This window comes from Pan troglodytes, chromosome 4, assembly GCF_028858775.2.
Source record: "Pan troglodytes isolate AG18354 chromosome 4, NHGRI_mPanTro3-v2.0_pri, whole genome shotgun sequence".
Classification (NCBI taxonomy): domain Eukaryota; kingdom Metazoa; phylum Chordata; class Mammalia; order Primates; family Hominidae; genus Pan; species Pan troglodytes.
Window position 1 is genome coordinate 14489095 of NC_072402.2, and position 23284 is coordinate 14512378.

Sequence of the window (23284 nt, forward strand, 5' to 3'; positions counted from 1 at the left end):
AAACCATACTGTAAGGGGGGAAACTTATTTTTAAAAGAAATATTTAATACAAATATGACGATTTTTAAAATCTCTAAAGTTTCTCAAATGAAATGAGGCTTCTAAAACCTAAAGTGCTGTACTAAGTCCTCCTTAGCGGTAGACAGAAGTGATCTACCAAAAAGCTAATGAGGCTTCAGTTTCAGGGCCCCTCACTTACACAGACCCTTTCCAAGGTCCTGAATATGAATTTGTATTTATAATTTTACAAGATTTAGCACCCACACAACCAAAATCTGCCCCCGATTGTAGAAACCTTATGGCAGGAGCAACAAAAAACAAAAGCAACGCGATCTTAAGAAACAGCTGCTAAGAACAAAGGCTAAAAGTCTGTGGGCATTTAATTCACAAAAGGGAGCTACACAGTAAATAAGATACTGAAAGACACTTAAATTATCTTCCATACAACTTGAGACAGTGAGAAGCTTTGCTCTTGGACCATGATGTCCTAGTGCCATGGCAGAGGATTTAAGCAAAACATCAGGAAGAATTTTCTGATGAATTTAGTCCCTTCTTTCAACCCACACATCCCATAAAACAACAAGAAACATTTATTTTTGAACCATTAAAATCCATCCTGTTTTCCTTCCTCTCTGTCCCCTCTAACAAAGCCTTGTTACAGCTGTTCAGCCTTTTTTATCCTGATTTTGCAATGGCTTCTTACACTGATTTCCTTGCCCCCTTTCATTCCGCCTCCTACACTGTACCAGAGAATGTTTCTGAAACACAAATCAGGTCACTGCCCTGCTTAAACACCTCCCATGGCTTTTTATCATGTTCAGGATGAAGCTGAATTCCGTAATGTGATGCACCTGGCCTTTGGAATCCTGCCCATCCCCCTTCTCTGTTTGCTCATGGCTCCCTGTTGTGGGTTGAATTGTGTCTCTCAAAAAGATATACTGAAGTCCTAAGCCCTGATACCTGTGAATGTGACATTATTTGGGAATAGCGTCTTTGCAGATGTGATCAATTTAAGATGTGGTCACCTCTAGCCTCCAGAACTTTGAGAGAATACATTTCTGTTGTTTTAAGCCACAGCAGCCCTAGGAAACTAATACACTCCCTCACACATCCACGCTGCTGACATCCTGGGCTTCCCACACTTCCGAGCGCCCACACTTCCCTTGCACATGCTCTTCTTCTGACCTGACCATACTTCCCTTCTTCACCTGCAAGGTTATATTCTACTTACCTTCAAAACATCAGTGCAAATTTATATTCTGCAGAAAGCCTTCCCCGACACCCCCATACAACCAGGTTCCCTGATGGGCATTCTCACGTTCTTTGTGCTTAATGAAGCACAATAATAATAATTCAAGTCCAAAATTATCAGCAATTTAATTGCCCAATTTCTCTTGAGTGTTAAGTACATAAAACTGACTTCAGTGTTGATCATGATACACTCTTCCTGGGAACCCCAGGCCAGCATCATGTCTCTCAGACAGCAAGAAGCTTGACCTTAACAAGTGTCTTTTAATTGCTTCGAATGGAATAGCTCTAACACTCCCTAACTGGACTCTGAAGGCTACTTGTTTACTTCCCTGTCTCCTCCACCACAGCACAAGTTCATGGAAGGTTAGCGTATTCCCAGTGTTAAGCATGACATCTGGAACATGGTAGTTGCTCAATAAATGTAACACCACATGCTAGGATGAAGAAATGGATGTTACTAGGGGTTTGTATGAAGCACCAGAGGGAAACTGAATACAATATCTAACAAGAAGAGTCACTTTCCTAGGGAATTTGGGTGGAGGGATGGATTAGACAATAGATTTCGGCAGCTGTGCAAGTGTAGTCTCCGTCAAGTTAAATGACCTATCGTGAGTCTCATGCAGCTTCATGATTCTATACACATGGAAGTGTTAAAAAGACAAAAACAGTTTGAATAAAGTATGCCAAAACCAGATTAAAACAAATTACATCATGAGGGCAATTCCATTTAGTTAAGACACTATTTTATGAACAGCTGGTTTTTCATCTTGTTGGATTTCTGACTAGTTAACTTGGTGTGTAAAATCATGAATGCTACATAAATGCATTCTTAATCCTAAACTAGCATTTTTTAAATTTGAATCTACACTTTGGATAGTAAGAAATTACACAGTTCTGAAGGTAAATTGGGCCCCGAGATTTGTTTTTAGTCACTGGCCAAGAGCTAATGAACAGGGAAGCAACTCTTGTTATAAACCCGTTTTCGAAGAGCTACTTAGACAGTTGAGGTTCGAAGGTACGGTGATTGTTGGCCTGCCATTAGAATTAGGCGAACCTTTTCGTGGAACTTGACAGATTTAATGTTGTCAAACACGTTCAGCAAATGGGCCTGTATAGTGTGGGAGTCCGACGCCTGCCCCAGAATCTCTAGAAGAGCAGGATCTGAGACGAAGAAAAACCGAGGAAAGCACAGTCGTTTTTTCTCCAAGTACCTACGAGGAGAGGAAAAACATAAACCTTTATAACTACACAAAACTGGTCATTCAAGGAATAAATTAACCTGGATGGGAAAAGGGGAGAAGATTGTGTGACTTGTGACAATCTGATTTTCCTACGTGACTTCTCACTGTTTTTAATTTTTCAATTTTTTAAGAATGTTTTCAAATAACATTCCACATTCTGATGGAGAAATAATTTTTTCCCAAAATTGGTGGCAGAATTCCCTCATTTTTCACAACTATAATGTACACATTTTGCACAGTCTGGAAAATCTTGTATATACTAGGTAGAGAGTCAGATAAAAACACTATGTAGAGAGTAAGGTAAAAACACACCCAGGCAGGTTTTGGTTTTGGGTTTGGGTTTCCAAGCCCAGCACTGTGCCATCTAAAAGCTCCCTACAATACTTGAAATTGTGACTTAAAAGAGAATCCAATGAATTCGTCATCCAAGCAGAAGCAAAACCCAGCTGTGACGAGCTCCATGGAAAAGCTGTGGCACTTGTCTCTGCCTCCAGGAGTTTCCAAAATCCACTGAATGTTCCCAATCGCTGACCTGCTTTTAGCCGAGCTTTCATTTCTATATTTGCTTTCTGTTATGGTCATTCCTGATGTTATGGATATGTGTATTCTGTTGTTTTCTTAACTATAGCTCTCTATCTTCATTTTCTAACATATTTTGTTATAATTATGATGCTTTTAATTGTACTTCTTTTTTAAACTTTACCAGCTTTTTAAATTTTTTTTTTTAATTTTTGCTCTTCCCTTATCATTAGTATTATTATTCATTTTAGCCTTTTTCGACTTTTTTTTTTTTAGACAGAGTCTCAGTCTATCACCCAGGCTGGAGTGCAGTGGCATGACCTTGGCTCACTACGACCTCTACTTCCCGGGTTCAAGTGTTTCTCCTGCTTCAGCCTCTGAAGTGGCTGGAACTACAGGCCTGTGCCACCACGTCCAGCTAATATTTTTTTTTTTTTTAGTAGAGATGGGATTTCACCATGTTAGCCAGGCTAGTCTCTAACTTGTGACCTCAAATGATCCATCTGCCTCAACCTCCCAAAGTGCTGAGATTACAGGCATGAGCCACCACACCTGGCCCCAACTTTTTATTTTAGGTTCAGGGGTACATGTGCAGGTTTGTTATACAGGTAAACTGCATGTTGGGAGGTTGGTGTACAGATTATTTCATCACCCAGGTAATAAGCATAGTACCTGATAGGTAGTTTTCCAATCCTCACCCTCCTGCCACCTCCACCCTCAGGTAGACCCCAGTGTTTGTTGTTCACTTCTTTGTGAACATTGTATTACTTATTTCCTGTGTAAAATTATAAGGAAACATTTCTGTTTCATAACAGCAGAATTCACTTTCTAGGAAAAATCAAGTCTTTACTAGAGGATTACTTGGATCAGAAACCGGAGCCTGATGGCAACCTCCCAGGGCATGCATGAGGAGTGCTGGACAGTTCACGATTCATCAACTGCTGGATTCGTTTTGCTGAGTGGGATGTCCAGGCTGAGGACAAATATGAGCTACATTCCTCAAGACAAAGGAGGGCACTCATTGAGAAAAAGGCAAAGAAAAGAAGGAGATACAAAGAGAGGGTCATGCTAAGTAAGGAATTTGGGAAAGAAATGGACATGTGTACAGGGACGACCATGGATAAGCCTGGGCGTGTGGGTTGAAATCATTCTATCCAGCTCTCACAGGATCCTCAGTAAAACAAGCTCTTGGAGCGATAGGAGTTGTTCACTTTGGACATGAGACAGCCTGTAGAGTCTATTTTCTTCTATTCCCCCTCACTTTCTTAAAGTCTTACTTAAATGTTTGTAATGTTTACTTTTGTTTTAGCTAAAAAACTAAACTTTTCTCAGTTTAAAACTACTAATTCTGTTATTTCAAATATCCCAATCCTTATCTGAATAACTGTGATGTGTTTGTTATCTTCCTTACAGTAGCCCGGTCTGATCCTGGTGAGGAATTGGGTCATGTTTTCTGTCCCGTTAGACCAGTATGGAAGGAGGCTGTGGTGTGTGACAGCCAAACTCCTGTGACGGTATAGAGAAGATACCTTATCTTCGCGGACACAGTCTGATTGCCGCAACTCCAATTACGATCTGACCTGTGTAAAGACCCTTCCTGTCCATGCTGATTCTCGACAGCTTGGGAGGGTGTTGCTTTTGTATAAGTATGATTTCTCAAATGTCTATACAAGGCTTACATATATTGCTTATAACCTCTTCTCGGTAACAAAATCAAAAGACACGGAAAGCTCAGTTAAAAAAAAAAAGTGTGAACAATTTTAGAGTAGACATATTCTCTGCAGGGTTATGAAATAATGCCAAAATGTTGGGTGACAGAATAGAATATGTTCATGGTAAAAAGAAAGAATAAAAAAAGAGAAAAATAGGCCGGGCACAGTGACTCGCACCTGTAAGCACTTTGAGAGGCCGAGGTGGGTGGATGACCTGACGTCAGGAGTTTGAGACCAGCCTGGCCACCATGGTGAAACCTCGTCTCTACTAAAAAAAATGCCAAAAAAATAGCTGGGCATGGTGGCATGCCCCTGTATTCCCAGCTACTCAAGAGGCTAAGGTGGGAGAATCACTTGAACCTGGGAGGCGGAGGCTGCAGTGGGCCGAGATTGCACCACTGCACTCCAGCCTGGGCAAAAGAGTGAGACCTCATCTCAAAAAAAAAAAAGGAGAAAAAAAAAATAGAGGGGGGATTGTGCATGTGTGTGTGTGTGTCTGTCTGTCTGTCTGTCTGTGGTGGTGGGTGGAAGATGAGGAAGGGAGAGAAAAGTAATAAACTCAGCTGTAGGTAGTCCAGTAGACAGTTCCTCGGCAAGTGTTTTAGTGGTAACTGAACCTGCATGATGTCTTAGTGGTCCCTGCCCCTCAGTCCTTCCATGTTGAAGAACCCCCAGAGCAGGGAAACCTTCAGAAACCCTTTTCTCGTTCTCTCTGACCTGATCCTGGTGTTAGGCACAGAGCTTTCCTGCTGGGTCTATATCCAAGAACTGTTCAGTGGTGCCTGAACTGCATTTGGTCATGCTAAATAATTATTAGACGAAATGGAATGGCGCAGCATCAATCATTAGACAACAATCTTTTTGTCCTTCAACAGTTACTTGACTTGATCTAATAATTTTATAAGGGAGATCAACTCATTAATCCCTAAGACTCCATTTTTCTAAATCTTTATGTTAGAAGAATTACTTGCAAATGGTTTTGCTTTAAAGTAAACATTCAAAGGGTGCTTTACTGACGTTGGCGTTGGCTATGGCCATGGTGTTTAAAAAGCCTCCTTAGGTTTATGGTGATACTCTATGGCAGCAGTCCTCAACTTTTTGCCACCAGGGACCAATTTCATGGAAGACCATTTTTCAATTTTTCCATAGACCAGGGGTGGGAGTAGTTTCAGGATGATTCAAGCGCATTATATTTACTGTGTACTTCACTTCTATTATTATTGTGCACTTATATTTCTATTATTATTACATAATGAAACAATTATACAACTCACCATAATGTAGAATCAGTGAGAGCCCTCAGCTTGTTTTCCTGCAACTAAATGGTCCCATCTGGAGATGATGGGAAACAGTGACCAATCATCAGGCATTAGATTCTCACAAGGAGTACGCAACCTAGATCCCTCGCATGTGCAGTTCAGAATAGGGTGTATGCGCAGTTCACAATAGGGCTTGCACTACTATGAGACCCTAATGTTGCTGCTGATCTCACAGGAGGCAGAGCTCAGGTGACATTGCGAGTGATGAGGAGCGGCTGTAAATACAAATGAACCTTCGCTCACTCACCTGCTACTCAACTTCTGCTGTGCAGCCCTGTTCCTAACAGGCCACAGACTGGTGCCGAGGTTTGGGGACCCCTGCTCTATAGCATAGGCCTTTGAAACACTCATCACCTAAGTTAGAGTAAACTTGCAAATATTTGCTACAGAAAATCTTGGCCCTACCTCTAGCTTCAAGGTAGTGGGGTGGACAACCACGTACGCATGGTTTTGTTTAGACTTTTTTTTATATACTTTAAGTTTTAGGGTACATGTGCACAACGTGCAGGTTAGTTACATATATTTAGACTCTTCAACTTTCCTAAAAGTCCACAAACTTCCACATCTCCCCAGCTGTATGCTGAAGCCTGTGAATTTGTCCTTAACCAGCAGTGCAGACTCCCTGTCCTCTGCATTCTTGTCAGGGTTTACATCTCTCACGTTTTATGCTGCCCAATACCTTCCACCAATATGGATATGAAAGTGATATTCATGGAGGATTCATTGAAGTGTATGCAGTGATTCCATTCCCTTAGGTCCCTGAATGAAGCCATTCCATTAGAGAGGCTCATGTTTGACTCATGCTGTGATAAGAAAGCAGATGGAGACTCCGCTCTGGGTTCCCTTTTCATACGATACACAATAGAAATTCCTCCAAATTATCAATTTGAGGACAACAAAACGTAATGTCTCCCCGAGTAACTTTTATTCTATGAATCCTATGAACCTATCATATGCCACCCTTTACCTTGGAACCTAGGAAGGATCTTTGCTCTCTAAATCTAAGGTCCATTTGTAGTTTTTCTCTGCACCAATTTTACCCTCTGAGCTTATTAGCCCTTTTTTCCCTTTGACCTTAACTTTCTCATGCATTGTTATTTTCCAGCAGCCGTCTCAAATTTTTTTTTGGTTAGCCAAGAATAAATAAGTAATCCATATTGCTTACAAGTACCCTCTTACAGGTCTTTTTTCCATTTTTAGCATAGTCACTTTTTTTGTTCAATTTTAATAAACTCCTCTCTTTATTTCATCGAGATCCTGCCAAAGTACCATTTGAAGCCCAGTATTATAGCCATCAACTGTGTCTATGAGGGCAGCCTGGCTTAGATGACCTGAGTCCCGCAGTGCACAGGACAAGCTGGTTATTCACAGGACACTATTACAGGTCATGAGGCCATCAGGATGTATTCATGGGGAAAGATCAACTGTCTCCCAGAGTGGGCCAAGGAGACATCATTATTTAAGTTAAATGCTCAGGTGCTTGAGTTTAACTTCCTTAAGTGTCAATGTATACTTAGCATATTACTATGTAACATATTTCTACTTACATTATTTTACTGTGATTAACCAAAGGAAAAAAAAAAAACAAAAAAAACTTTATGACTCTTGGAATTCACAACGCCTCTGTACACATAAATGTGTGTGTAGACAGATATTAGACACTTTTTAATATAATCCTGACTGCATGTATATACTAAACACTGTTTCATATAATGAGTATAATAAAATATGTTGGTTCTATAAATGTTTATTCAAGAAGAATGTCAGAAAATAGGTGTATTAATTTTTTAAAGCAGGGACTGTATGAGGATGTTTATACAGTCTTATCCCAGTGATGGAAGCAACCTTAAGTCCTATGAGTCCAACATCAGGACAAATCTAGCACGTCTTTGATGAGAATATAAGGCTTCAAAATATCAGTTTCATCTGTGCAACAGCTTTATACATAAATTCAGCCTTAGCAAAAGAAAACAAATTTGGCTAATGCTATCTAGTCACCCTGTATCCTTTTGTCTCAAGGATACCGAGAACTTTCAAAGAGCCAGTGAACTTACCCAGTAAGGGATTTCTGGCATATTTCCAACTGGTCCAGCAAGTGCGGTAACAGCTGCCCCAGGGTCTCATCTCCAACACAGCACTGGACTACACTGGGCACTTCATGTGCCCGAGTCATGATCTTCACCCAAGATTTATCTATGTTAGAAAACCGCTTGGCTTCCTATGAGAACAAGGTAACAAAGCACACTTAGATTTGGACACATCTGTGATCTCAAAGACAGTATCTCACATTCCTCCAGCTGAGGCTAGAGTTTTAACCGGTCCAGATAGCCAAGCAATATATGCCTAATGTCACACACAATTTATTGAAGTTCTTATTGGGCTTTCTGTGCCATATCATCCCCTGTATTAAGTAAGCATCCTTAGCTCAACCTTGGTACTCCCATTATGTTAAGTTACAACAAGAAATGAATACAAAAGTAATAATACAATTCAAGGAAATATGAAAAGAAAGGACACACATTTCTTTTCACGGGTTATCTCTAAATGAAGTAGATTTCCTATTTTTATATTTTCTCTATTGAGCACTGGATTGTTTATGTAGAAAAAAATATTTAAAAATAAAGATACAAAATTAATTCCAGTATAACTGGAATATTGTAAAAAAATTTAATGGAAAATGCACAGATTATCTTGAGAGGGCAGGAATCATATAAATTTTCTTCCTTTTTTAAGACAGGTCTCACTCTGTTGTCCAGGCCAGAGTGCAGGTGCTCGGTCACAGCTCACTGCAGCCTTGATTTCCTGGGCTCAAGTGATTCTCCTACCTCAGCCTCTCCAGTATCTGGGACTACAGGCATGTGCCACCATGCCTAGCTAATTTTTTTTTATTTTTTGTAGAAACGGGGTTTCATCATGTTGCCCAGGCTGGTCTTGAACTCCTGGGCTCAAGCAGTCTTCCCACCTCAGCCTCCTAAAGTGCTGGGATTACAAGCATGAGCCACTGCACCCGGCCCCAAATTTTCATTTTCTTCTTTAAAGCTTTCTGTATGTTACCAATGAGTATATACCATCAAATATGAAAGGAAGAAACAACACCTAGCACCTTAAATATTCTACATGAAAATGTATAAGTCCAATTTTAGATTCTTCTTCATCCATTAAAAAGAAAAACATGGGAATCCTGGGCAAGATGGCCGAATAGGAATAGTTCCGCCCTGCAGCTCCCAGCAAGATCAACACAGAAGGCAGATTATTTCTGCATTTCCAACTGAGGTACCTGGCTCATCTCACTGGGACTGGTCAGACAGTGGGTGCAGCCCACGGAGGGCAAGCAGAAGCAGGGTGGGGTGTTGCCTCACCTGAGAAGTGAAAGGGTTTGGGGAACTCTCCCCTGAGCCAAGGGAAGCCATGAGGTACCATGCTGTGAGGGACACTGCTATTTGGCCCAGATACTACGCTTTCCCCATGGTCTTCGCAATCTGCAGACCAGGAGATTCCCTCAGGTGCCTACCCCACAAGGGCCCTGGGTTTCAAACACAAAATTGGGTGGCCGTTTGGGTAGACACTGAGCTAGCTGCAGTTTTTTTTGTTTTTTGTTTTTTTGATGGAGTTTCACTCTTTTTGCCCAGGCTGGAGTGCAACGGTGTGATCTCAGCTCACTGCAACCTCCGCCTCCCAGGTTCAAGCGATTCTCCTGCCTCAGCCTCCTGAGAAGCTGGGATTACAGGCATGTGCCACCATGCCCGGCTAATTTTGTATTTTTAGTAGAGACAGGGTTTCTCCATGTTGGTCAGGCTGGTCTCGAACTCCTGACCTCAGGTAATCTGCCCACCTCAGCCTCCCAAAGTGCTGGGATTACAGGCGTGAGCCACCACGCCCAGCCAGTTTATTTTTTTTTTGTACCCTAGTGGCACCTGGGATGCCACTGAGGCAGAACCATTCACTCCCCTGGAAAGGGGGCTGAAGCCAGGTAGCCAAGTGGTCTTGCTCAGTGGATCCCATCCCCGCAGAACCCAGCAAGCTAAGATCCACTGGCTTGAAATTCTCACTGGCAGCACAGCAGTCTGAAGTCGATCTGGAATGCTCCAGCTTGGTGGGGGGAGGGGGGTCCACCATTACTGAGGCTTGAGTAGGCGGTTTTTCCCTCACAGTGTTAACAAAGCCGCAAAGAAGTTCAGACTGGGCAGAGCCCACTGCAGCACCACAAAGCTGCTGTAGCCAGACTGCCTCTCTAGATTCCTCCTCTCTGTGCAGGGCATCTCTGAAAAAAAGGCAGCAGCCTCAGTCAAGGCTTATAGATAAAACTGTCATCTCCCTGGGACAGAGCGCCTGGGGGAAGGGGCAGCTGTGGGATGCAGCTTCAGAAGACTTAAACATTCCTGCCTGCCAGCTCTGAAGAGAGCAGCAGATCTCCCAGCACAGGGCTCGAGCTCTGCTAAGGGACAGACTGCCTCCTCAAGTGGGCCCCTGACCCCATGCTTCCTGACAGGGAGACACTTCCCAGCAGGGGCCAACAGACACCTCATACAGGAGAGCTTCAGCTGACATCTGGCAGGTGCACCTCTCAGACAAAGCTTCCAGAGGAAGGAGCAGGCAGCAATCTTTGCTGTTCTGCAGCCTCCGCTGGTGATACCCAGGCAAACAGGGTCTGGATTGGAACCCCAGCAAACTCCAGAAGACCTGCAGAAGAGGGGCCTGTCTGTTAGAGGAACACTAACAAAGAGGAAGCAATAGCATCACCATCAACTAAAAGGACGACCACACAAAAACTCCATCTGAAGGTCACCAATAGCAAAGACCAATGGTAGATAAATACACAAAGATGAGGAAAAACCAGCACAAAAAGACTGAAAATTCCAAAAACCAGAATGCCTCTTCTCCTCCAAAGGATAACAACTCCTTGCCAGCAAGGGAACAAAACTGGACAGAGAATGAGTTTGACGAATTGACAGAAGTAGGCTTCAGAAGGTGGGTAATAACAAACTCCTCCAAGCTAAAGGAGCATGTTCTAACCCAATATAAGGAAGCTAAGAACCTTGATAAAAGGTTAGAGAAATTGCTAACTAGAATAACCAATTTAGAGAAGAACATAAATGACCTGATGGAACTGAAAAACACAGCACAAGAATTTCGTGAAGCATACACAAGTATCAATACCCGAATTGATCAAGCAGAAGAAAGGATATCAGAGATTGAAGATCAATGTAATGAAATAAAGCACAAAGACAAGATTAGAGAAAAAATAATGGAAAGGAATGAACAAAGCCTCCAAGAAATATGAGACTATGTGAAAAGACCAAACCTACATTTGATTGATGTACCTAAAAGTGATGGGGAGAATGGATCCAAGTTAGAAAACACTCTTCAGGATATTATCCAGGAGAACTTCCCCAACCTAGCAAGACAGGCCAACATTCAAATTCAGGAAATACAGAGAACACCATGAAGATTCTCCTCAAGAAGAGCAATCCCAAAACACATAATCATCAGATTCACCAAGGTTGAAATGAAGGAAAAAATATTAAAGGCAGCCAGAGAGAAATGTCGGGTTACCCACAAAGAGAAGCCCATTAGACTAACAGTGGATCTCTCTGCAGAAACCCTACAAGCCATAAGAGAGTGGGGGCCAATATTCAACATTCTTAAAAGAATTTTCAACCCAGAATTTCATATCCAGCCAAACTAAGCTTCATAAATGAAGGAGAAATAAAATCCTTTAAAGACAAGCAAGTGATGAGGGACTTTGTCAGCACCAGGCCTGCCTTACAAGAGCTCCTGAAGGAAGCACTAAATACAGAAAGGAAAAACCAGAACCAGCCACTGCAAAAACAAACCAAAATGTAAAGACCATTGATATTATGAAGAAACTGCATCAACTAATGGACAAAATAACCAGCTAGCATCATAATGACAGGATCAAATTCATACATAACAATATTAACCTTAAATGTAAACAGGGTAAATGCCCCAATTAAAAGACACAGACTGGCAAATTTAATAGAGTCAAGATCCATCAGTGTGCTGTATTCAGGAGACCCATCTCACGTGCAAAGACACACATAGGCTCAAAATAAAGGGATAGAGGAATATTTACCAAGCAAATGGAAAGCAAAAAAAAGCAGGGGTTGCAATCCTACTCTCTGATAAGACAGACTTTAAACCAACAAAGATCAAAAAAGACAAAGAAGGGTATTACATAATGGTAAAGGGATCAATGCAATGAGAAGAGCTAACTATCCTAAATGTATATGCACCCGACACAGGAGCACCCAGGTTCATAAAGCAAGTTCTTAGAGACCTACAAAGAGACTTAGTAGTGGGAGACTTAATAGTGGGAGACTTTTTTTAACATGTTAAAGAAATGTTTAATTACAAAATTAAGCTTACACATAACCTAAAAATTTTCAAATGTACTGCATTTTATAGCATAAAAGTACAATCAGTAAAATGATTCACTAGTAATTTAATTACATTTAATTTAATTTTAAGTAAAATAAAAAATGCTTCTCTCTCACTATGATGCAGAATACTACTCTGAACACCTATCTCATGCATCACTCAATATGAAAAGTAAACTGACAAGAACCACTCCACTTAGATTTTCATCATAAATCTTACATTTAAATGCCCATACTCTTCAATAGTGGGAGACTTTAACACCCCACTCTCAATATTAGTCAGATCAATGTGACAGAAAATTAACAAGGATATTCAGGACTTGAACTCAGCTCTGGACCAAGCGGACCTAACAGACATCTACAGAACTCTCCACCCCAAATCAACAGAATATACACTCTTCTCAGCACCACATCATATTTATTCTAATATCGACCACATGATTGGAAGTAAAACACTCCTCAGCAAATGCAAAAGAATGCAAATCATAAAAAACAGTCTCTCAGACCACAGTGCAATCAAATTAGAACTCAAGATTAAGAAACTCACTCAAAATTGCACAACTACATGGAAACTGAACAACCAGCTCCTGAATGACTACTGGGTAAATAATGAAATTAAGGCAGAAATAAATAAGTTCTTTGAAACCAATGAGAACAAAGACACAGTATACCAGAATTTCTGGGACACAGCTAAAACACTGTTTAGAGGGAAATTTATAGCACTAACTGCCCACAGGAGAAAGTGGGAAAGATCTAAAATCAACACTCTAACATCACAATTAAAAGAACTAGAGAATCAAGAGCAAACAAATTCAAAAGCTAGCAGAAGACAAGAAATAACTAAGATCAGAGCAGAACCGAAGGAGATAGAGACATGAAAAACCCTTCAAAAAAATCAATGAATCCAGGAGCTGGTTTTTTGAAAAGATCAACAAAACAGATAGACTGCTAGTCAGACTACTAAAGAAGAAAAGAGAGAAGAATCAAATAGATACAATAAAAAATGATAAAGGGGATATCACCACTGATCCCACAGAAATACAAACTGCCATCAGAGAATACTATAAACACCTCTATACAAATAAACTAGAAAATCTAGAAGAAATGGATAAATTTATTCTAGAAATTCTACCAGAGGTTCAAGGAGCAGCTGGTACCATTCCTCTTAAAACTATTCCAAACAATAGAAAAAGAGGGACTCCTCCCTAACTCATTTTATGAGGCCAGCATCATCCTCATACCAAAACCTGGCAGAGACACAACAAAAAAAGGAAATGTAGGCCAATATCTCTTATGAACATCAATGCAAAAATCTTCAATAAAATACAAGCAAACCGAATCAAACAGCACATTAAAAAGGTTATCCACCGCAATCAAGTCAGCTTCATCCCTGGAATGTAAGGCTGGTTCAACATATGCAAATAAACATAATACCTCACATAAACAGAACCAATGAAAAAACCACATGATTATCTCAATAGATGCCGAAAAGGCCTTTGACAAAATTGAACATCCTTTCATGCTAAAAACTCTCAATAAACTAAGTATTGATGGAACACATCTCAAAATAATAAGATAATAAGAGCGATTTATGACAAATCCACAGCCAATATCATACTGAATAGGCAAAAGCTGGAAGCATTCCTTTTGAAAACTGACACAAGACAAGGATGCCCTCTCTCACCACTCCTATCCAACATAGTGTTGGTAGTTCTGGCCAGGGCAATCAGGCAAGAGAAAGAAATAAAGTGTATTCAAATAGGAAAAGAGGAAGTCAAATTATCTCTGTTTGCAGATGACATGATTGTATATCTAGAAAACCCCATTGTCTCAGCCCCAAAACTCCTTAAGCTGATAAGCAACTTCGGCAAAGTCTCAGGATACAAAATCAATGTGCAAAAATCACAAGCATTCCTATACACCAATAATAGATAAACAGAGAGCCAAATCGTAGTGAACTCCCATTCACAATTGCTACAAAGATAATAAAATACCTAGGAATCCAATTTACAAGGGATGTGAAGGACCTCTTCAAGGAGAACTACAAACCACTGCTCAAGGAAATAACAGAGGACACAAACAAATGGAAGAACATTCCATGCTCATGGATAGGAAGAATCAATATCATAAAAATGGCTATACTGCACAAAGTAATTTATAGATTCAATGCTATTCCCATCAAGCTACCATTGACTTTCTTCAAAGAATTAGAAAAAACTACTTTAAATTTCATATGGAAACAAAAAAGAGTCCTATAGCCAAGACAATCCTAAGCAAAAAGAACAGAGCTGGAGGTATCATGCTACCTGATTTCAAACTATACTTCAAGGCTACTGTAACCAAAACAGCATGGTACTGGTACCAAAACAGATATATAGACCAAGGGAACAGAACAGAAGCTTCAGAAATAACACCACACATCTACAAACATCTGACATTTGACAAACCTGACAAAACAAGCAATAGGGAAAGGATTCCCTATTTATTAAATGATGTTGGGAAAACTGGCTAGCCATATGCAGAAAACTGAAACTGGACCCCTTCCTTACACCTTATACAAAAATTAACTCATGGTGGATTAAAGATCTAAACATAAGACGTAAAACCATAAAACCCTAGAAGATAACCTAGGCAATACCATTCAGGACATAGGCATGGGCAAAGACTTAATGACTAAAACACCAAAAGCAATTGCAACAAAAGCCAAAACAGTGTGGTGATTCCTCAAGGAGCTAGAACTAGAAATGCCACTTGACCCAGCAATCCCATTACTGTGTATATACCCAAAGGATTATAAATCAATCTACTACAAAGACACATGCACACGTATGTTTATTGCAACACTGTTCACAAAAGGAAAGACTTGGAACCAACCCAAATGCCCATCAATGTTATACTGGATAAAGAAAATGTAGCACATATACACCATGGAATACTATGCAGCCATAAAAAAGGAGGAGTCCATGTCCTTTGCAGGGACATGGATGAAGCTAGAAACCATTATTCTCAGCAAACTAGCACAGGAATGGAAAACCAAACACCGCATGTTCTCACTCATAAGTGGGAGTTGAACAATGAGAACATATGGGCACAGGGAGGGGAACATCACACACTGGGGCCTGTCAGGGGGTGTGGGGCAAGGGGAAGGATAGCATTAGGAGAAATACCTAATGTAGATGACAGGTTGCTGGGTGCAGCAAACCACCATGGCACCTGTATTCCTATGTAACAAACCTGCACATTCTGCACATGTATCCCAGAACTTAAATATAATTTTTAAAAAAATCCAAACCTCCTACTTAAAACCTTTAAAAAAAGAAGATGAAAAACACGCACAAATACAAATCAAAAATAAAGTAAAATTTTAGTGAGTGAATACATTTCACTATTGCCTCCAAAATAAATGGTCCGCAGTCTGATTTTATCTGTCATCTGTAATTAAACTGAAAACTAACCAAAGAAGAAGTTCAGAAACCTATGTGATGAAAACATTTAAAATAATCATGCTTCTAAAACTGAAATATATTGTTAAAATGTTATAATCTTGCATACGACTTAAGGTAATTGAATAAGAATCCTTGAGAATTGGTTAAAATGTTCATTTAAAAATCTCAAAATATACTCCATATATACCCAGTAAGATGATTACGATTTGATGATAAATATATACTTGACATCTTGAAAAGAAGGTCTTTTTGTTTTGGAGATTTTTTCTGCACATTTCCATCCCTTAATTTTACTGTACAGATATAATTGGGTACATTGTATAGTATGCATTACTTTAAAATGTCTGTAGTAGAAGAACAAATTAGCCTACCATCAAGATAACTGCACCATAATTCTACACTGTTCCAAATTCTACCTTGAAATTATCTAAAGAAGCATATCAATTATGCGACCACTTATTTTTTGTTTTTTTAACCCTCTATCTCCTATCAAACCTCCACAGTTTTGCAGCATTCTTACTCTGATTGTCACCCCTTTCCTTTCCACAATTCCTCACTCCCTTTGAAGAATAACAGCATTAACAGTGACAACAAAAAGATTGAAGGAAGGGGGTTCAATAGAGGTGGAATATTACTGCATTATTTAAGGGGGTATTCGTTCTGAGATCTTTCTCTGAAAAATCTGATGAAATCATAAAGAAGATTACAAAACCTTGGGCAGCTGCTTGGCAATGTCTCCTCCCACAAAGACAGCTTCTAAATAAATCCACAGGTTTTGCACCGTCATCCAGCTCTCGATGATGTCTGTTGAGTTGGAAAGGTACTGCACCCATTTTTGAATCTGGGCTTTGAATGGCATATTGTACCTAAAATAAAAAATAGGTTTAGGATTTGGTTTTGTTTTTGTTGTGCTGTTGTTTCAAATTAAAAAGGTTTTTAAAAATCTTAATTTTAACCTCTTTCTTTACAACCTTAATTATGTTGCTGGCTTTTAAAGTGATGCAACCAAGTGATTAATTCATCCCCACTTATTGTGCATTGTTAGTCTAGCTTTTTCCCTTTTGATCCAGAGCATAGAGAAGGGTGGGAGATTTATAATCTAAGGAGTAGATCAGGCATTAGACTTGATTCCACCAAGCTTCCAGGGTAATATAATTACCCTCAGTGCTGCTATGGCTACGAGAATAATATTTGCTCTACTGAGCTTCTGTGCCTATTTCATGGAGTCTCTGGTTTTTCATATAATATGGAGCCTTTATAGAACCATCAGTGGGGACCAGACAACTAATTCAATCTTCAAATATGATAACACCTGGACTCTCTCCTTAGCCTCCCCTTTTCTGAGTCTCTTTCTAACTTCCCACGCACCTGTGTCCAACCCACTCATGTTTGATGTACATGTGTGCAAGATTACTGCCTCTTCCATAGTTAATCTGTCTTCCCCTTTTCCTCTTTGAGACAGACTGCCTGTGGGTGGCCTCCCAATGTCCTTTTTTCCTTCTGCTTTTCCATGTGGGCTCATAATTACCCAGCTAAATTACTGAATTTCCCAGCTTCCCTTTGCAGTAATGTGCAGTCAGAAGACTAAGTTCCACATCAACAGTGCTTAATTTAGCGGAACACTGGAATGATCTCATAGCTGAACACTGGAATCATCTCGCCAGCATTAAAAATTACTGATGCCTGCCTGGGTCCTACGTACAGAGACTCTGATTCAATGGGTCTGGGAAGTGGCCCTGGCATTGGGATTTTTTTTAAGTTCCTTCAGTGTATCTGGTATGTTGCAAAGATTGAGAACCACTCTTCTACACGAAATGTGAGTTGTGGCACTGGATGTAATGGGTAGTATGGGGAATAAGGTCACATCTGGGAAAGACAGATGAGTGAGCCAGACCCAGCTTGGGTCCCTGATGATGTGGTGAAGCCCCCATTCCAACCTGAACCACCTACATTAGGAATTCTTTTACGCGTGAGCAATATAAACATCAGTGTTATATTAGCCATTTTGTATGTGGTGTTTCTGTTATTTACAGACAAACTTAATCCTAAATGATTATACAGCCTACTTTTATGTCTCTTCTTCTCTTTCTTATCCCTTCATGGTTCTCTCTAGCCCTACATAATATGGACTTGAAGTCGTATTATTGCATAAAAGTTTAATTTCCATATTCTTAATTGTTAACCAAATTGTTTTAATATTCCATGCATCTTTCTGAATATTTGTATGCTCTTCACTAGAAATATAGGTCCATAGAAACAGAGATCTTTCCCTTATTTGTTGTTCTACCCACAGCGCCTAGAAGAGTACATCACACACATAGTAAAGGTTCAATAAATACATATTGAAAAAATACTCCTCCCAATAACTCTATCTGTAGATTAGATGCCACTGAAAAGAAAAGTTTCCCCACCCCAACCAGATAATTTTAACTTAATTTATATGAGTGTCTTTTCTATCTCCCTAGGGTATATTATTGCCTGTCTATCCTTTATTCTGGTTTGGTATGAATAGTAACCAAGTTCATTAAAACTCACTAAATCCTGAGAAGTCCAAACTCAAGATTACTAATGGTCTAACTTTATATCCCAATATTACTTTAGTGTAACAAGTAAACTGAAATAAGAGAAATTTTTTTGAAATAGCATGAAGTACACAGTATTTCCAACATTAAAAGTATTGATACATGTATATACGGAGAATTGGGTGATATTTTAAAGCTAGAATAGAACAACAAATTCATATCTCAATGGTATCCACATTCTGCACAATTACCATATATTTGAGAAGATTCTGGGGAACAAAAACATTATTTCAGAAAGAGCAAATGGAAGCAATGAAACAAGGAAATGTAAATTCATGACTGTATGGTTTGCATGTCCAAAATGTGAGGGGTGGCCACTATGCATTATATACATGTAACGAAAGTTCACATGTGGACAGGCGCAGTGGCTCATGCCTGTAATGCCAGCATTTTGGGAGGCCAAGGCGGGCAGATCACCTGAGACCAGGAGTTTGAGACCAGCCTGGCCAACATGGTGAAACCCTGTCTCTACTAAAAATACAAAAATAGCCAGGCATGGTGGCTGTTGCCTGTAATCCCAGTACTCAGGAAGCTGCGGCAGAATCACTTGAGCCGGGGAGGCTGAGGTTTCAGTGAGCTGAGATCACGCCATTGCATTCCAGCCTGGGTGACAAAGCAAGACTCCATCTCAAAAAAAAACAAACAAGTTCAAATGTACCCCATAAATTTGTACAAATATAAAAAATAGAGTATGTAAACAACTAAGAGTTTCTAGTCCACAGATATTGGTAAAAAAGGTTTTCGAGTAAAATGATTATTCTGAAATTCAAAATAATGTTCCTCCTGGATTCTACAGCCTATAGAGCTATCAGCTGTGCAGTCAGGCTTGTCAGCAGCAAAGCTGAAATGTTCCCAAGATCCAAGTGGCTAATTATACGTTGCATTATTTTGTCCAGTGGATGGTCTCAGACATACCCCACAAACAGAGGATAATGAAATAAAACCATAGTTACACATGCTCTAACATGTGCCTGAGGCCAAAATGAAAACAAGAATAATTGAAATATAATCTCTTGATGATTTATATATAAGTGGGTACCTGAGTAAAAATATGTTTTGGATAAAAAAATTAATTAATTAATCAATGTAATTAAAACAAGTATTTTCAACATTGAGTAGACTATATGAAGGCTATTATTGTAATGGATTTTTCATTAATTTGAAATGTTTGCTATTATGGTTCTCAAATCTAAGGGAAAAGATAGATGGTTTTCCCACCTGTTGCTCAGTAGGGATCCCAGCAACATCAAGCTGTCCTCCATGTTGGCGATGATTTCCGAGGTACTGTCTCCTCTCAAGAGGAGCTCTCCACGGGTTTTAAAGCTGCCGAAGGTGAATGTTTTATTGTCCCATTCATTAATCACTTGCTTCAGCTTTTGCTCAATGTCTCTCTCTTTCACCGCACTGATACAGATGTCCTATCAAAATGGCAAGCTCTCATGTTATTGCATGAAAGTCACACATCCTTCCTTAATAGTCTACGTGCAATAGTCTATTTGCTTCATATATATATAAATATATATATAAACTTTCATATTTCCAGACCTAAAATGCCATATAATAAACAGAATGTGTATACGCAGATACTGATGCATGAAGAGAGATGGAGATAAAGATATGACTGAAAAATAGAACTTTAATTTATAAAATTTCCCAGCAAACTTGCCCAAAAGGAAAGATGACAGAAAATATATGCAAATCACTTTTAAATTTTGAAACTTTAATCACTGATTCAAAATTCAATGTATTTCTGATTTACCTCTAAAGTCAAGTGAATGCAGCATGTGAATGAACACAGGTAGCAGAAACCTGATTCTCCCATGGCTCTGTTCACTTTCTCAGTTTCCTCTATGGCCTCACCCTTCTCCTAGACCATTAGTCAAGCCCTTCCTTTACCCTCATTTCTTCCCACCTATGTTCCCCCTCTGGGTGAGCTCATTTACACCCATGAATTCAATCACTTTCATATCTCCAGGCAAGACCCACATCCATTTGCCTACTGAACTTCCCTGCTGAGATGTTTCAAGGAAACCCCAAACACAGTCTGTGAAATATCAGACTCATGTCCCTAATCAAGCCCATGATCTTTGCACCTTGTCACCCAATCTGATCACCTTCCCATGTTCCCCATCTCTGTGGTCAGCACCTTCATCCATTTAGGTCTCTCAGCAAGAAATCTAGAGTTCATCTTTAGCCCTCCCCTTCCTTCTCCTACCATGTTCCCTTCATCACCGAATTCTCCTCAAATATCCCTGATCCTTTCTCTCCTCTCCAGCTTTACTACTTCCCCTCTCATCTAACAAGCCATCATTTCTTGCCTGAGCTACTCTTAGAAACTCTCAGTTGGTTTTTCCATCATTCTTCCCTTGTCCTCCTTCAATTATTTCTCCAAAGATCACTACCAGAGTGATCCTTACAAACGGTCAACCTAACCATGTCAGCCCCTGCTGAAAACACACCTCCCAGCTGGTGCCCATTGCTCGATAACATCATGTAGGCCCACTCCACCTCCCTGGCCTCTGCTGTCTCCTCTCTGCCCTGCCTCCACGCCTCAGCCACATGGGCCTTCTTCTGGTTCCTCAAACACACTTCAGATGCTCCATGCATAATGCACCATCTGCCTGGAATGGCCTTCTTTGCACTTTCCAAGCCCCTCACCCCAACCACACAACCACACTCCCTTCACCCAGCCAGTCCTACGCATGCATCCTAGTCCTTCCTAGCTTTATCACCCCGAGTTGAGCCAAACTCATCTACCATAGGCTTTCATAGAACAACATACATTTTATTCAATGGTATTTGCCACAGCTTATAACTATGCCTTTATTTGTAAAATTATTTAATAATCTGTAAATGCAGGACTGCATTGTTATATCCTGATGCAGAATCTGTCCCATCTTAGGCCAAATAAGCATTTGTTGAAGGAACTAGTGGCTGAATGCCAGGAGAAGAGTTTCAATTGTCTGAGTGTAGTTTACTGATCCAATATTCCATAATATAGAAATGTTATCAAATAAATCCCATGAGACCTTGCAATCTTCCATCACATCATACTCTACCTCTATTTCCTCTTTATATTTCAGAAGAGGTGCCTCCATGATATTTCTTAACTTAAAGCTTTCATTCCCCACATCCAGACTGTGCCCGGTGAGCGTGGTTATCCTTTCCCAGTGCCGCTCCATCATGGCTTTACTGGCCATGTATTCCAGCAGCGGGCAACACTCGCTGAAATCATCAATGATCTTCTTCAGGTCCAAAAAAGCCTGCCAGTCCTTCAAGGCCCGGGGAAGCTTTCGACATCTGTGAAGGGACACCAACATGAAAGGCCATTGAAATATGATGGTAGACATCACTGGACCAAGACAGTCTGCTAGTATTTCTATTAAAAACAGTCTCTTTGAATACTTATCCTATTTTAAAATCCCATGACTTGCAGGCTATCTGTTCATATAATATACAGATGACTTTTATATTACAGAAAATTGTCCTCTCCATTAGAAAAGATTTTTTCCAACCCTTCACAACTATTACCTAGTTAGAGGCATTATTTTAGAGCGTAGAGGTGCTGTTCAAGCTAATTCAATTCTACAAACATGTACTGAGAACTTACTAAGCACAAAGCATAGCAAAGTGTATCAGGCTGTCAAGTGAAATATGCAACAAACAGCTCTTTTTTTTGTTTTTTTGAGACGGAGTATAGCTCTGTGCAGTGGTGCAATCTCGGCTCACTGCAACCTCCACCTCCTGGGTTCAAGCGATTCTCCTGCCTCAGCCTCCTGAGTAGCTGGGATTACAGGTACGTGCCGCCATGCCCAGCTAATTTTTGTGTTTTTAATAGAGATGGGGTTTCACCATGTTGGCCAGGATAGTCTCAATCTCCTGACCTCATGATCTGCCCACCTCAGCCTCCCAAAGTGCTGGGATTACAGGCATGAGCTACTGCACCCAGCCAGCTCTCCACTTTATTTAAATTCAAGAGCTACAACAATACAGAAAAATCATGGGCCCCTGCTTTTGTTCCAGATGATAATCTAACATTAACTTCAAATGTTTCATAAGTGTAATATAAATAAAAATCAGCTCCCACCAAGCTGCAGAAAAGCCCCTAACATGACTCATCCTGATAGATAGAATGTGCTTGTCTCATTGTGTACACACAGGAGTAATTAATAAATAGCATTTGACAAGAGTGATGTCAATGGACAACAACAATGCAGCAAGATGTGCTTTTGAAATAGCTGGGGTGAAAAGAGAACTCGGGGGCCTATCAAAGAGGAAAGCATTTGAAGTTCAATTGCTGGGCATGCTAAACATTTAATTTCTTACCTGTTCTGGAATTCTAAGAGTTCATTGTTAATTTTTTCAATATTCACCTCTGACCAAAGAATATCATAATAGCTATTTACAGTTTCTATGACACTGTTGTACAGAGTATATATTTTCTGTAGAAGATTTAGTTGCTTCTTTATTTCAAGAAGCTGAGGATACTGTGTAGCTGGCAGGCCAAAAAGCTCCTCTCCTCCAGTATACGTAATGTATTTCCGATAGATATTATCAAATTGATTCTAATAAAAACACAAGTGAAAACTCATCAAAATGATTTATACATGATCAACATACAAATGAAAATATAAGACTGGCAAACAAGCAAGCCAGAGATGTATGATCTCTGGGCACATGTAAATAGGAATACTAAGTTGGCATAATTAATTCATAGAAACTACTTCTAATTGTAATTCTACAATATCGTATTTTTAATGCAAGTACATACCATATTCCACAATAGGGCCCTCTATCTTACAAAGAAGAAAACATA

At 39.9% G+C, this 23284-nt stretch overlaps 1 protein-coding gene across 3 annotated transcripts in view; it reads right to left on the reverse strand.

The window, feature by feature from the left end:
* The window catches only part of DNAH5 (dynein axonemal heavy chain 5), a 327271-nt gene that overhangs the window by 153090 nt on the left and 150897 nt on the right, over positions 1 to 23284 (reverse strand). For all 3 annotated transcript variants that reach the window (XM_016952957.4, XM_016952956.4, XM_054684178.2), the window contains exons 27-32: positions 22795 to 23033; positions 21528 to 21768; positions 19687 to 19886; positions 16599 to 16752; positions 8097 to 8260; positions 2306 to 2462 (exon numbers count right to left, since the gene is read on the reverse strand). In XM_016952957.4, the coding sequence (XP_016808446.4) occupies positions 2306 to 2462; positions 8097 to 8260; positions 16599 to 16752; positions 19687 to 19886; positions 21528 to 21768; positions 22795 to 23033 (1155 nt within the window). The remainder of the gene's footprint in view (positions 1 to 2305; positions 2463 to 8096; positions 8261 to 16598; positions 16753 to 19686; positions 19887 to 21527; positions 21769 to 22794; positions 23034 to 23284) is intronic.